Source organism: Neovison vison, chromosome 11, assembly GCF_020171115.1.
Source record: "Neovison vison isolate M4711 chromosome 11, ASM_NN_V1, whole genome shotgun sequence".
Lineage (NCBI taxonomy): Eukaryota > Metazoa > Chordata > Mammalia > Carnivora > Mustelidae > Neogale > Neogale vison.
The window spans coordinates 6,184,162-6,200,177 of NC_058101.1; the positions used below are offsets into that span (position 1 = coordinate 6,184,162).

Sequence of the window (16,016 nt, forward strand, 5' to 3'; positions counted from 1 at the left end):
AGTTGTTTCCTGCTTGGCCCGGGATCGCAGAGCTTTAGCCTGGGTAAACCAGCGAACTCTTCTGCTGTGGGTGGGCTACGTTCTCCAAGGAGGTCTGACCTGTAGCATGGGGGAGGGGTACTATTTCCAAATTTGTCTTTCCTTGAGTACTCTCCCTTTGCTCAGGGTAATCAACTTTCTTTATGTCTGATAGGCACTCACTGGAGTTTGATAATTCTTTATATTAAACTTACCCTATTCAATCCACTGTATCAAGGAGTGGCAATACTAATGTTTTAGCAAGAAAGAGCTGCTTTTCCAATGACAGAATATCAGAGAGGAACTTAGAATGGGTATGAGGTAGGATACCTTGCATAGGAGATGAAACTTCTCATTCAGCCTCATTCAGTTCTATTCTAGAATAGAATGAGGTAGGAATAAATGAGCCCATTTCTTCATTTGGAACTTTTTTTCTTACATAATTTTGACTTCAGGGTTTTGAAATTTGACATTTTTGTGTCCTAAGATAGACTATCAAATCAGTACCAAGAGAAATTCTACCTCTCCTGTGTAGCACGAGACTTCGGAAGGGGCAACAGAAATCTGAAGGAGGGCCCCACTGAAAAGGTCAGCTGTGATTTCAGGTTAGTGCCGACGTCACGGCAGGACTTCAGATTACTGACCTTATGTGACAGGTCAATGCCTACACTGCAGGAAAAGTAGTATAGTTGGGCCTGACGACGTGCTTAGCATGTTCAAATTTATAAGCCTGTCTAGAAGAAAGTGAGCAGGAAAAAACAAAACAAAACAAAACCCCGTATCATAACTGTGGGGATGATATAAAAATAGTGGGGACAATATTCACTCCTAATAATGTAGTTAATGAGCAAACATGACAGGGCTTTGAATTCTGGGATTGTTATTACATGAATTCATGTTAGTCTTTCTGTGATGATGATAAAAACTGCACAAATGGTTGTTATCAGGGCAACTCAGGGAACTTATACAGGTGCAGACTCCTAGCCACCATGGTGGTGTCTCAGCAGCGGGCATTTTAAAAAAGATTGATTTATTTGAGAGTGAGAGAGAGAAGGAGAGCGAACACACATGAGCTGAGGGAGACGCAGAGGGAGAGAGTCCCAAGAAGACTCCCGGTTGATGCAGAGCCCGGTGTAGGGCTGGATCTCACGACCATGAGATCATGACCTGAGCTGAAATCACGAGTCGGACGCTTAACTGACTGACCCACCAGGTGCCCCAGCAATGGGCATTTTTAACAAGTACTCCTGTGATTCGGATGCTCGGTATTTTTGAGAAGCTGTGATTTAGTGTCTGAATGAGCTTCCATAAGGAAGGTGAAATTTTGTTTGGAAATAATAATAAGAAGATTGTTCATGTGTTCCTGATTTTAAAATGGTCTTTTTCATTTTATCCCATGCTTCATCCCAGAGTTAAGGCAACAAGGAATACCTTGTCCCCAGTACACTATTTCTGTGTGGAACTGTCCTTCACATCTGTCTGGTCACATTACACCTTGCTGGGAATGGAGAAGTTCTTTCAGGCTGAAGTTCTTCCTTTTCTTGCCAGTAATAAGGTGAAGAAGACTCATGCTCTTCTAAAGGGAAAAAAAAAAAAATCCAACCTAATAGAATAAAGCCAGTAATGTGGAAAATTACAGACAAGTAAATTTGGAACCATTTAAGAATAAAAAGTCAACATTCTCCTGTATCCAGAAAAAAAAAAAAACCCTATATCTTGGTAAAAGATACTTAAAATATAAGCTTACGGTAGTGATCATATTAGGAACAACTATGATCTTAACTTTTATACTCAGAAGTGACTGTAGATCGGGTATCAACAACAGAAGAATAGGAAAACTGGGGTGTATGATTTCTCTTTTGTATGCCTCAAAGGCCCTCACTCCTCACTTTAACAGATTCTTAGGGGTTGATCCAGGCTTGCTAATCTTCAAGTTTGGAAACAGGTTGGGCAAAACAAAACCAAAAACGTTCCCCTTTAGCGCAGGGAAACATTTTTGGTTTCGACAGTGTCTCTTGGAAAACCTCAGACACTTTCACTGTGGAACCTCCCTGCATTCTTCGGGGCTGAGCAGCCACCACGAGGAACAAAACAGCAGAGAAAGCCCTGAGTCAACCTGCGTGTAGCAACATGCCTGGAACTTCTCAAGCAGCCCAGGAAGTTGGAGGCCTCCCAGTTCTGTGGCAGGACTTTGTCCTTCCTTAGAACTTCACAGCTTTCTTGAGTTCCAGCGTGGGGACTGTTACAAGGCCATCCCCCACCCAGCACTTCTGATGGGACCTGGTAAAACAGACCATTATCGACTGTGATCAAACCTCTTTGAAGTCTTGACCAACAACATGCTCAGGGTTAATTTGCTTATGATCTTGGCCGAAGATATTGTCGGGAAGAAAAATGCTGAGTTCTACTGTAGATGACTGCTTGTTTTTGTAGCTGTTGTTGTTTTTAAAGATTTTATTTATTAGAGAGACAGAGCACAACCAAGGGGGAGTGGCAGAAAGAGAGAGGGAGGAGCAGACTCCCTGCTGAGCAGGGAGCCTGATGTGGGGCTCATTTCCAGGACTCTGGGATCATGACCCGACCCAAGACCCTCAAGCGACTGAGGCACCCAGGCGCCCCTTGGTGATTGTTTTTCATAGTGGAAAGGGAATGCAAAGTAGGAAAGAGATAGAGCACAGACCTGCTGTTGAGCTAAAGGCATTAAAAATTAGGATGAAAATTACGTTAGTGGTTTCTTGTCAAGCAAAGGTCAAGTCCTGCTACAGTAAATATCACATCTCCTAAGAATTAATTTTCAGAATTGCACTGGATACCTCCCTCATTTCATGTAACGACAGAAAAACATTTCAGTGTAGCGAAGACGGTGTCTAGGCATGTTCTGTGATGTGGGGTTCTTGTTTCATGGCAAGCAGCAGCAGCTGCTGCTCGGAGGGTCGCTTACTTTGACATTTGTAAATTAGAAAAGTGATTGAAAAGGACTTGCAAAGTGTCCCCAGTCAAATTCTTCAGAAGAATTATTTTGGAGAGAGTTGGGAATGTGGGCAGCCCCAGAATCCCCCCGAGGAATTTCACTGGGAGTAGCTGAAGACATTGACTGGCTGACTCCCACACGGTCTGGTGGAAGGAGTCAGGATCAACAAGACACAGTTCATGACCAACTACCGGTGATCTGGGGCTCCTGTGTTGGTCTGAGTCTGAATAAATGTCAGAAGCGCTCTTTTTCTCTACCTCAAATGACCATGTGGTGTGGCTGCTGAGCGCTGCCGCTGGTTCCACAGAGTCCCTGGGAAACGGGACCTCTGGTTGTAAGAGAGAAGCTTTTGACAACATTCCTGGGACACAGAGGTGCTGTCTTCCGGTATCATGGGGGTCAGCGTCTAACCTCTGAGAAGGAAAGAACAGCTTTGGTTGATTGCTCACAAGAAATGTCTGGGTGGCCTGTTGGTTCTGAGCTCATCCAGGGACATCTGTATTCGGGACCAACACTACAGTTTTGAAGTTCTTAACCAGAAAATACAGTTCATTAAGTAATTAAAATGTGTGAGGGGAGAAAAGGGCATCTGGTCTCTCATTTAAGTTTCACTCGCCCGTTCTCTGTGGTGCTTGCAGACCGCACTGGCGGAGGCGGCCACCAGCCAAGGTCAAGCACGTGTGAAAACAAACTAAACCAAAGCCCAGGATGTGCCACCACCTGCTGTAAGGGTGAGGCTGCTGCCCTCTCTGGCGGCCATCGGCATAGGCTGGCCGTTGGCCCCAGCCTTCTCCCACCTCCTAGTCTGTTTGCATAGACTTACAACTTGGGCTCTAGGGTACCCTCCAAAAAGTCATTATTGGGAAGGAAAATCATCGTCTTAGATGCACTGTGCAAACGTCAGGTCGAGAGTGCACAGTCTTCAGATATTAAGAATCTATTTTTAACGGTGGTTGATAGGCTTGACAATTTAGGAAAACTTTTTTTTAAGGATTTTATTTATTTATTTGACACACAGAGAGAGAAGGCACAAGTAGACAGAGAGGCAGGCAGAGAGAGGGGGAAGCAGGCTCTCCACTGAGCACAGAGCCCAATGAGGGGCTCAATCCCAGGACCCTGAGATCATGACCTGAGCCAAAGTCAGAGGCTTAACCCATTGAGCCACCCAGGTGCCCAGAAAAACTTTTTTAAAAGCATCATTAAAACATAAAGTCTTAAGAAAAAACAGGGGGACGATGAGGGGAGAACTTGGGTGGCTCAGTTAGTTAAGTGTCTGCCTTTGGCTCAGGTCCTGATCCTGGAGTCCCAGAATCCAGTTCCGCATCTGGCTCCCTGCTCAGCAGGGAGTCTGCTTCTCACTCTGACCCTTCCCTCTCTTGTGTCCTCTCTCTCTCAAATAAATGAATAAAATATTTTAAAAAAAGAGCATCATTAAAACAGCCTCATAGTTTAGCTCTTAAAATAGGTTACATTTAGCCCAAATCCATGCAGAAGGACAGCATGAGTTTACTTCTGAAATGGTTTAGTTTCTGACTTTCCTCGTATACAGGTTGGAGAGCTGTTGTCCTTGTTAGTAACATGGAGCTTTATCTCCCCAGCACAGTGATAATGCCAGGAAATGACGTGATAGCCGTGTTTCACAAAACCTTCTTCCTGGGCAAGGTGTAGTGTTCCACTTGGTTGTAGAAGGAAAGTGGTGATGACCGGCAGCCATGGAAACAGGGTTCCCCATGACAAATTTTAACACAAGTGCAGAAGCTCTGCTCATATGTGTGTACATAAGACCGACAAGCCAAGGGTTGAAGAAAAAAACAGAACTCTCCACACTCAATGAGACTATCTTTGGAATTCTTCATTTCATTAAGGTTTTCACGAAATACAAAGCTCAAATACAATTGTCTACGTCCACCACAAAACAGAATCAGATAAGTGGTTAGCACACAAACATAATGATCTTTTTCATTTTAAAAAATATAAATAACAATGTTCAAGGTTTTACATTTTTCTCCTGTGTGTGTGTGTGTGTGTGTTTAAGGCTTTATGTTGCAGACCCTTCATGATACAGGTGAGTACTTGTAGCTGTCGTCAGGACACACCGCCCACAAGCAAGGAAGGCCACTGTGGATACATTCCTGAGCGTTACACACACTCCTCTGCGTTGCCTCCGCCTGTTAAGAACTCAACAATCAGACGCCCTCCAACCAGGGCTCACAGTTTCATTGATTTTCCTTCTACTAGAAAGTGAGACTAGAAAGGGGTAAGTCCCAGCAGCATTCGCGCTTCAGATCAGTCATGGAGGGTGAGAAGGAAAGACAGGCCTTTTCCTGGACAGAATCTTTTTCCTTTTCTCCAGAAATCCCCAATGACCCATACAATTTAAACAGTGGTTTGTACTAAGACAGTTTTCAGATTAAATAGTGTTGAGAGAAAGGGGGATCTCTTGGTTGGGTGTTTGCGCCGAGCTTACAGCGGAGCGGTTAACGCCGGGAAAACGCCACTCACAGCACAGCCCGCAGCAGGAGCCGTCTGGCCCTCGAGGTCTGGGGGCAGAGCCAAGGCCCCCGCCTTGGGGATGAAATCCGAGGGGAGACTCTCCAGCAGACACTTGACTTGCTCCTGGCCCAGCTTGATCTTGTCGTCCAGCTTGCGCTGCTCGATGAGGAGCGTCGACTTCATTTTCACGAAATGCTGGTAGTCCTGGAGCTGCTCCTCGGAGAGGTAGTTGGCCAGGATGTCCAACACCACACGTTCCCTTCGGTCCAGGTTCTCCTTGAGCTCGCGGGCATCCTCGTGCTGTCCGGCCAGGACCTTCCTCTTCTCACTCAGGGAGCTCTGCCGGGACGAAGCAAACGGGTCAGCAGAGGGCGAGGTGGGGGAGGGAAGCTGTCTGCAGAGACACCTTGCCCGGGCCTGGGAAGCGTCCGGGTTTCCGTGTCAGTTGCCGCTCTAGAGTCAGGAGACTTTGAAAACCAGTTTAATACCTTCTGTTGCATGCATACCGATCTCAACTTGTCCGGTCATACAGCAGCTTTAGGAGACAGGACAATAAACTGGCTGGGGTAAAAGCTGGACTCGGGGCTTCTAGATTTAAAAGGACAATCAGTGGCTCCACTGACAGGAGTACTCAGGGGTTGCAGTACCCGGATGAGCCGGCACAAGCACAGAGATACGAAGCGGGACGCTGGTTGACAGCTGGGGGGCAGGGGTGACTGGAGCCGTTTCATGGATACAAAGTTTGAGTTTTGCAAGAACAATTCTAGAGCTCAGTTGCACAGCAACGTGAATATACCTAACACTGCAGAGCTGAACTAACACTTCAAAATGGCTAAGAAGGCACGTTTTAGGTTATGTGTAGTTTACCATGATAAAAACCTGAAGGGGGTTAAAAAAGGACCAATCTTCAAGCTACCTTGAGTATTTATAAGTATTTGCATTTATAGCGGTTCGCAAAGTGGAGACATCCCAGCAGCAGCATCTCCGGAGAATTTGTTAGAAATGCACATTTTCAGGCCCTGACCCACCAACAGCATCTAAGGGCTAGGACCCAGAAAGCTGTTTCAGCCTCCCGGATGACGGAGTCTTCTGCAGCTGCAGATTGAGAACCTCTGCCCTGAGCCACAAATAACACTGGGAATGTCCAATTTCCCATATCTAAAGAAATCTGTTTCTAGTTTTCAGGCCTCTGAGTCAAACATGAGAGGAATTCTATTTCACAATGATTTCATATTCTGAGCATTTCTTATATAAACCCAGGGGGAAGGCGGCATGTTATCTTTAGGGCTAATTTACTTTATAATAATCTTCAACGTGGCTTTTTTTTTTTTTTAAGATTTTGTTTATTTATTTGACAGAGATCACAAGTAGGCAGAGAGGCAGACGGAGGGAGAGGAGGAAGCAGGCTCCCTACCGAGCAGAGAGCCCGATGTGGGGCTCGATCCCAGGACCCTGGGATCATGATCTGAGCCGAAGGCAGAGGCTTTAACCCACTGAGCCACGGAGGCACCCTAGACTTTTTCTGTTTGGAAAAAAGACAACTTCCTTTTCATGTAATGTGTAGGAGAAATAAATGGGAAGTCCCTGGTGGCTCTGAACAAAAGAGCTGTAGCTAGGAGACAGAGCAAGACAGCAAAGAAGCGTCCTGATTGTTGGGGCGCTTGTCAACTTCTGGTATAAATACTCAGGTACAGTAGTCACAGCCCTGTTGATGGTCTCACTTCTCTTGGTGGGTTCCCTGGGGGCAGGGATCTGTCTGCTTTGCTCCCAGTCGCATCCCATGAGCCCAGTGGCGTACGTCAGACACCCAGCATTTGCTGTAAAGCAATGGGGGGAGTGGGTGGGGGCGCCTGGGTGGCTCAGTCGGTGAAGCGTCGGCCTTCAGCTCAGGTCATGATCTCAGGGTCCTGGGATCGAGTCCCGTGTCAAGCTCCCAGCTCAGCGGGGAGCCTCCTTCTCCTCTGCCTCTGCCCCTCTCCTTGCTTGTGCGCTCTCTCCCTCAAATAAATACATAAGATCTTTAAAAAGATGAGTAGGGAGGAATGCTCTGTAGCTAAGGAATTAAGTTCAACCTAGTGAATAAAACGTGGGTCTGCGGCAGGACCCCTCATATCTGGGCTCTGTCATTTGCTGGCCTGTTGCGAGGACTCAGGAGCCCCAGATGAAGCGTGGAAGCCGGTGGTGCTGGGCAAAGATGCAGGCCCTGGACATCTTACACCTGCCCGTTCTCTCCAGCAGGGGGCGCAGTGGGGACACCTGGGTGCACCTTCACAGAGGGCCTGTAGCCCCGCAAAAGACGGGCAGGTTCCCTGGACTTGGAGCCCTTGTTCCCGTGCCCTCTCCTGTCTGTCCCCCCTCTTTCTCTAATATCAGCCCCCACCATGCTGTTGTCTCTTCCTTTTCCTGGGATAGAAAGAAGGAGAGAAACCCTGGCCCCTGTGCTTTTACTTCCCTAAGCATTCCCTGAGCCCCAAGTGTCAGCCCTTCCTTTCAGCATGCAAGACGCCTCCTTCTGTGTTTCCTGGTAACCTGAACTCGGGCTCTCTCTCCGCCCCCGAGACTGTGATCTTCTCAGGGAAGGGGTCTGTTTAATGGCACCCGTCTGTGTGCACGGCTTCCTGGGGAAAAACCCCGCGCCACCTACCCTTTCCTCGCGGCTGGCATCCTCGCCGAGGCTGCTCAGGACGTTCTCCACGCGGGCCAGGCGCCCCGAGAGGGACAGCAGCAGGTTGACCACCTTGTCCAAGTCCCCGATGAACATCTTATACTTGTCAAACTCGTTGGGCTTGCAGAGTTCCCGGATCAGAGCCTCCACCTCTTCCCCCAAGGCATTATTGAGCTTGATGTCCATCAGCAGACTCCCTTTCGCTTCCCGGAGGGTCTCAAGCTTGTGGGTGAGGCTCCCAATGAGCTCGGCCTGTGATGACAGAGGGGACACACAGCGAAGCTTGGTTAGTGGCATTGCCAGTGCAGGGAGGACTGACCTCTCCCTGCCACATCTTGTCTTCAGGGCTCAGGTGAAGGTCCCCTAATCTGTAGGGACTACCCCCAACGTTAGGCCACAATATTCTTTCCTTTCCCTGAATGTCTGCCTTTCTCTGAATCTTTCCCTTGACTACAGTCACCTCGTAACATGTCCCAGTCCTCATGCCACATACGCCGCTGACTTCCCAATGGGCTTGTTAACTCGGTTTTGAAGGGCTTTTCAAGACATGCTCTCTTTTGATCCTCACAAATAGGCAAATGGGGTAAATATTTCTTGTTTTACAGGTAGAGAAGCCAAGAGTTGAAGGAATTAAGGGACTTGCCCCAGGTCAGAGAGCTGAGCGGACTAGGAACGCTAGTGACCACCGACGAGAACAGTTTCTGTGCGCCACGAACCACACGCGATCACCGCCTTTAGTCGCCCCAGCAGTGGTGCCGGAGGTACTATTTTATCCACAAGTGCAAGCAGAAGAAACACACTTAGGTGACGGGATGGGCCGAGGTGCACGGACCTGCCAAGTCAGCCTGCTTTAACAGCAACCTTGTACGTCTGCCCTTGTAAATATTCACCGGGACCTTTATCAGAAGTCAGGCCCCATGATCTTTCCACTGCACGGTCTTCAGTTGCCTGAGCTGTATAATTTGCCATCTTTATTGCAAATTTCTATCCGTGCAGAACAATTCGGCAAATATCCGATATATTTAACTGAAGGGATGAAGTACAGGTCTTAGTGGTTTCAAGTTTGACGACATTTCTTCTTTCTTTTTTTTTTTAAGATTTTATTTATTTGATAGAGAGAAAACTCAAAAGTAGGCAGAGAGGCAGGCAGAGAGAGGAGGAAGCAGGCTCCCCGCTGAGCAGAGAGCCCGATGCAGGGCTCAATTCCAGGACCCTGAGATCATGACCTGAGCCGAAGGCAGAGCTTAACCCACTGAGCCACCCAGGCGCCCCATGTTTGACGACATTTCTATTAAATGTCTACTACTTTGCTACAAGAAAAATTAAACTTTGTGATTTTTTAAATTAGGCTTTTGTTTTTCTCTTAGCCTAAGGTAGCCAGATGGAGAAAGAACATAATCTTTTTTTGGTTAAAACCTATTTCTTTAGTGACGCCTGGGTGGCTCAGTTGGTTAAGCATCTGCCTTTGGCTCAGGTCATGATCTCAGGTCCTGAGATTGAGTCATGCATCGGGCGCTCTGCTCAGCGGGGAGCCTGCTTCTCCCTCTGCCTGCTGCTGCCCCTACTTGTGCTCTCTGACAAATAAATAAAATCTTAAAAAAAAAAAAACAACAACCCTATTTCTTTAACCACTAAAATGGTTCTAGCTCAAAAAAATTTTTTTATGCATTTATATAAAACCAAGCCATGTGGCATCAGTTGGAAACTTGGTAAAAAATAATCACAGGTTTTTGATGTTAGAGTAAATCTTCATTTTTAGAGGAAGAAAAAGAAAGTAGAAAAAGAGAAAACATTTGGACTAATAGAATTGAAGGGTTCTGAGGACTTTCTGTACTATTTCTATAACATCACCTGAAAATGCAATAATCAAAATGATAAGGGCAAAATATTTATTTCTCCATGATGCACCCATCTTGAAGCTGGGCCATTGGGACACTCCAATCTTCTGGTCTAAGTAAAGTGCATAATGTCCTTGAAATGTCCAAATTCTGGCTTGCATGGTGACAACTTGTCTCTCGACTTGCCTAATCCCAAAGGCTAAGGGGGACTAAAATATCCCCATCTGCTGCACTAACGCCTCATAGCTTATCATCTCCAGCTTTCCTGTTTGGTTAGGACAAAGTCAGTCAAGGATAATTTTAGTCGCAGAAAAAGCCGTGCAGTCTATATGACTTCCCAGTGGAGGAGTCTGAACCCAGAAAAGTGCAGGTGGGAGAGAATATTGCTTCATTTTCCTTATGTTCTCCTGGAAAATTTACTTTCCAAAAAAAAACCCCTACCAATGCTGGCTGGCAGCTCTGGTGTCTGCCTGCTGCGCGGCCGGTGAGGGGCTCGGGCAGACACCCCGGAGGGTGCGCCGGTCCCGCACGGTGAGGCCGTGCCGAGGAGGAGAAGAGCCAGGATAGAAAGCAGGAGGGAAAATAAACGCTGCCTGCGGTTACCTCTTCCCGTATTCCTGCTGGACACAGTTGAGAGAAGCCAAATGTCATTACTGTGCCTTTCGGACAGACCGCGAGAGAGGCTGACCCGTGCATGAAGGCAGGCCCGACTAACAGGCCGCGTTTCCCGGCTCACCCCTCGGTGTCACCGGACGGCCCTTCCCCCAGAAAACCAGTTACCCCAAACCCAAGGAGGCCGGGGACTGCGCAGCAACACTGCTGTACTCCAGCGACACGAGAAGGTCTCTGATTATTTACACGTTGCGAGATCCATGTCAACCTCATGTCTGGAGCAGTTTCTAGAAAAGTCTTTTAAAAAATTAGTAGGAAGGAAAGTGGGTAATGGCCTCGTGTGCTTTCTTTTCTAGAACTAGGACATCTTTGGAAACCAATATTGTGTCATTGGTTCTGGAACTCAAGGCACTTCTGTTAATAATTGCAACGGGTATCGTGAAAAATCCTCATGGCGGCCTCAGAAGCTGCTATTTTAGGGACAGGCGTGCTGATTCCGAATTTCTGAAGGAACAGAGACCACTTAGGAGAAGTCTGCCCTGGCGCGTTGGGCTGGGTTTCTGCTGGGCTCGGCTCGCCACGGCTCTCGGGCTCCCACGCAGCACCGAAAGGGCTTCTCAAGCAAGGGTGGCCTGGGGCTCGGCCCCCAAGAATGCGACACAGCGAGCAGCAGGCAGGGGTCAGGCTCGGCCATCTCATCCTCCCTCTGTCCTCTGCGCTACACCCTGTTTTGGTTCTCAAAGACACCATCGCTGGCCAGAGCCGCAAGCCCCGCTATGGGAACTGCCGTGTACGCGGGGGCTTGGTGGCGTGAGCAGGAACGGAAGGGGACGTGGGAGTCTGGGAATGACGCAGGGAGGATCCTGCGGGACGAACCAGGTCCCCCTTCGTGGCATTCTGATTTCCGAAGGCTCTTCGCTGGGCTGTAATGCGACGTATTAGCACATACGGCCAGGCTGGGGGGCCAGGCTGGGGTGTACAATTACTGAGCAGTCACACCAGCCATGCCTGGCCCTGGCCCAAACGGGGCGTATTTGGATGGCATTTTATTTATCTTTCTAATTAGCCCTTAAATTTTGGAAATTTGGCTTTAAAAAATGCAGTTAAAAGGGATGTGAGTAACTGAAGGCAACAAGGGAAAGTTGGCTGTACTCAGCCACCGTTTCTCTGCCAGGCAGCCCTCTTCAAAAAAAAAAAAAAAAAAAAAAGCAACCAAAAAAACTCCAGCAACTTCTATCTGCAGAATTCACTGTGGGAGAGACAACAGAGGTCTTTCTGGAGGGGTCTGTTTTAGCAACATACTCCGGTCGTCTCCCAGGAGCTACTTAATTTGCAGAATCACTGACATTTATTCCTTTACCTCCTCAGCGGTGAGATGCTATTGATAAGGGCTCGGGCGCTAACAGACCCTCCCTCCCACCTCACCATCTGCCTGCAGCAACCCTGCTGGGCCCCTTCCCGCCGCTTCCCTGCTGCAGGAGCCGAGCCTCTGATGGAAAACTCACCAGCGGGGAAGCCACCCGAGCCTTTGTGCCTCTGCTTTCCCCCTCAGAGCCCGGGGATAACAACACCTGCCCAGAGCTAATAATGTTGGAACGTTAAGCTTCTTCTCGGAGCCAGGCACCATGTAAGTGTCCCACTATTTGAGGACTCACGGTGACCCGATGAGAGAGGGACCTTCCTCATCCTGGTTCTACTGATGAGGAAAGTCAGGTGGACAGAGGTTATTGCCGGAGTCAGGTCGTCTGGCTCCAGGGGTCAGGCTTTTCGTCACTGCCTTAAAAGAGTTTCTAGAAAAGTTAGGAAGCTCAAATACAATAAAGCTTGCGCAAGCATTCTGGGACATATAAAAGTGTTACACACTTTCACGTTATTACTTTCTGTGCTGTCATTGATTCGGGAACAGTGTGAATGGCTCAGGCCGCTCACGGCAGCGTGACGCCTGCGGGGGTCACCTTCTGTCCTACGTGGCAACCCCTTTTGCCTCCTGCGCAGGGCTTTGTGCTGACAGTGTGGCCGGTCAGGTCACTACTAGCGCGGCTGGCCTCCGCCCATGGACCGTCTTCACGTCAAGTAAGAGTAACAGCAGACTCCCAGCCGCGTGGCCAGGGTTAGGGGCAGAGGGGAGTTGAGGCTCCTCCTAGTAAAAATGAGAAAGACCAAGATATTTCACCCGTCGGCTTTGTTGTTGTTTCTTTGGTTGGTTGGTTTTAAATGGGAGGATCCGGGCAGTAGCACACGGTTGTTTTCTCAGCTGAATTTCAGCCCAGAGAGAAAAGTCCGGGGCGATTTTTGTCCCAGTGACAGAACTGGGATCAAACCTCCACTCCCTGCTGGGTGACCTGAGCAAAACAGAAGGATCCTGGGGACTCGACTGCCCTTTCAAATGTTCTCTGGCGCAGTCTCTGCCAAGAGTGGCTCTTTCTCGTTCCCTTCCTCTCAGCAGGGCCTGTCGGCAGAACGCTGTCCTGCTCACCTAGCACGGTCTCTTGGTTCTGGGTGTCAGGCATCTCTGATCCAGAAGAAACAATATTGAATTTCTTTAAATTCAACTAAGCCCATCATCGTCCCTCCCTAAAGGACCTCCCTGTTTTCCCTGTTGCAGTAAGGTCAGTTCCAGGCCAGGAACTCGAGAGGCAGCCCGACCCTCTTCTCTCTACTACGCGCCCTGTCTAATCTGTCCCCGGTTCTGTCCACTCTGCTCCCCGCGCCGCCATCTGTTTCTCCCTGGGGTCCCAGTTACACAGGTAGCATCACGTTCCCGAAATGGCCTCCCAGCCGCCTCCTCTTCCTCCGGTCTTCCTCCACAGCTGCCAGGGACGGTTCTAAACTGCCCGTCTGCCCCAGCTGTCTCCCTCCTGGAACATCCTGGGGAGGGGGAAGAGCGAGAAATGCCTGACCTTGGCCAAGGTCAAGGTCCGCTCACCACAGCCTCCCTCCCCGCATGGCGCAACTGAGCCCCTGGACTCTGAAGGGGGCTCTGTCAAGCGAAGTGCGGCAGAGTGCCGGGGCAGGGAGCCAAAGGTGAAGTAACGACCCAGAACGGGGGCTAGTTTCCTGCCTCCCCCTTTATGCTCTTGCTCTGACCAGGGCTGACTTGCACACAGGGTGCGGCAGCAGAACTCTGAGGAAAGCCCTGCCTTTAAAATAAGAAGACCAGAAAAGGGGCCTCTGTGAGCTCAGGAATGTGGGGAAAATCCTGTTTGGACCGTCCTTTTTTTCTCCTCCTAGCCCTAGTTCCCAAATGTAGACTCCCTGAGCTGCACGCTGCAGTGATGGCTCAGGCACTGAAAACCCTAAGAAAACCTTCTTTCTGTTCCGAGGCACTGGCCTGAACAGTGTGAGGGGAATCCCCCATTTCCTCTTTCTTTTATGGAGTTCTGTCATGCAGAACAGCAGAGCAGCACAGGCGGCTATAATCAGAAGAACTTACCTCCCCAGCCAGAGGCCCAGGCAAAGGGGCTGCCGGGAGCCAGGGAATGTGGGGAAAAATACCAGACAGGAGAGAGTTAGAAAGAAGATCCCCAAATTCTGTGTATGAACTGACACTGCCTACGCTCAGACTCAAGGTGCATGTGTGTAGGACAGACCCAAACCGGCACAGAAAAGGCCGTGAGAACTGAACTATATGATAGAAGCAACCACCCAAGTCCCAGGCTAACCTCTGAATGGTGCATGCTTGGGACAGCACAGCAAAGGCTCTGAAAATGAAAGTGATATTGGAGCCTGCACCCAAAGTTGGGGCAGAACTTATAGTCTGAAGCTGGATAGTCTGTCTGCTAAAATAAAAACAAAAAATCCATTTAGAGGATTTTAACAGAACACAAGATCTCACAACACAATACCCCAAATGTTCAGAATACAAAATTTCCCAATTTAAACACACACACACACACACACACACACACAGTAAAACTGTGAGCAATTCCCAGGGGAAGACCATTAACAGGTGCTAACCCCAGTGCTGGGATTACCAAAGTCCTTAAAATAGCTTTTAAAACCTTCCTCCAAAGTAAAAGTAAACACCCTTGAAATGAGGACAGAAGTTATTGGCAAAGAAATAGACACTACAAAAAACCTAACTGAATGGAGGATGCTTGGGTGGTTCAGTTGGTTACGCATCTGACTCTTGATTTCAGCTTAGGACATGATCTCAGGGTTGTGAGATCGAGCCCCATGTCAGGCTCTGCTCAGCACAGAATCTGCTTTGATTCTCTCTCTCCATTCCCCATCTGACCCTCTACCAACTTATTCTTGATCTCTCAAATAAATAAAATCTAAAAACCAAAAAAGTAACTGGAAATTTTGGATCTAAAACCTAATTTGAAATTAAGAAAATCACTGGCAGAATGAAGACAGACCTATAGAAATTATCCAATCTGAATAGAGCTTCAGGGATTCGTGGGGCAATATCAAAAGGTCTAATATTTGTGGTACTCGAGTCCCAAAAGGAGAAAAAAGCTTAGTACATAAAAAACATTTGAAGACATAATGATGGCTGAAAAGTTCCCAAATTTAGTGAAAGACATAAATTTACAGAATCAAGAAGTTAGTAAATGCCAAACAGGAGAAACCAAAGAAAATCAGGCCCATGCAGATCATAATCGAACTCCTGAAAACCAAAGATACAGAAAAAAAATTTAAAGCAGCCAGAGAAAAACAACACACGGTATATAGGAGAAACAATACTTAAATGCCTGTGCATTTCTCATCAGAAACCATGGGAGCAAGAAAGTGGAGCAACAATTCTAAATTGCTAAAAGAAAAAGAACAGTCAACTCGGAATCCCATATCCAGTGAGAATATCCTCCAGGAATGGCAGCAGAATAAAGACATTCCTAGACGAAGAAAAGCTAAGAGAAACTGTCACCAGCAGACCTATTTTATAAAAGAAATGCTGAATTCTTTCAGGCTGAAGGGATGAAAGACCACAGAGGAATCTGGAACTTGAGGAATGAAGAACAGCAGAAATGTGCAGCTGAGAGCCATCTGGGTCACCGATGATCTCTTGGGGAAAGCCAGTTCTGAGGAACAACAGATTCTTTTTGCCTTCTGAAATATTCCGCTAAGTCCCTAAGCCAAAACTTCTGGCCTTCAGAACAAAGAATCACGGGATCTGTTGAAGCAAATTTTCGCCTAATAGATACGGCAAGGTTAGGCAGATGATTTAAACTTCTAGTTATTAGACCGTCTTTAGTTACGTTCAGACAATGAAAGGGTTTCATCCTTTAATGCTTACATTTACTGGGAACGTGATAATCCATCATCTACGATGTTTATCTAAAAATACGTTAAAATAGAATTGAACTCAAAGGCTAATTTAAATTTTTAAAAATATTAATTTTAAATTGGGACTCTAGTTTCCACAGACTCCTAGTCAATTCCATGCCTAGAAATAGAGCTTAGGTTATTAATAACT

At 47.6% G+C, this 16,016-nt stretch overlaps 1 protein-coding gene across 3 annotated transcripts in view; it reads right to left on the bottom strand.

Annotated features, from left to right (window-relative positions):
- Window positions 1-4,820: 4,820 nt before the first annotated feature.
- Window positions 4,821-16,016, bottom strand: part of SHROOM3 (shroom family member 3) — a 186,513-nt gene continuing 175,317 nt past the window's right edge. For all 3 annotated transcript variants that reach the window (XM_044225621.1, XM_044225620.1, XM_044225622.1), the window contains 2 exons: window positions 8,127-8,399; window positions 4,821-5,821 (listed from right to left, as the gene is read on the bottom strand). In XM_044225621.1, coding sequence (XP_044081556.1) covers window positions 5,453-5,821; window positions 8,127-8,399 — 642 coding nt within the window. In that variant the 3' untranslated portion in view covers window positions 4,821-5,452. The remainder of the gene's footprint in view (window positions 5,822-8,126; window positions 8,400-16,016) is intronic.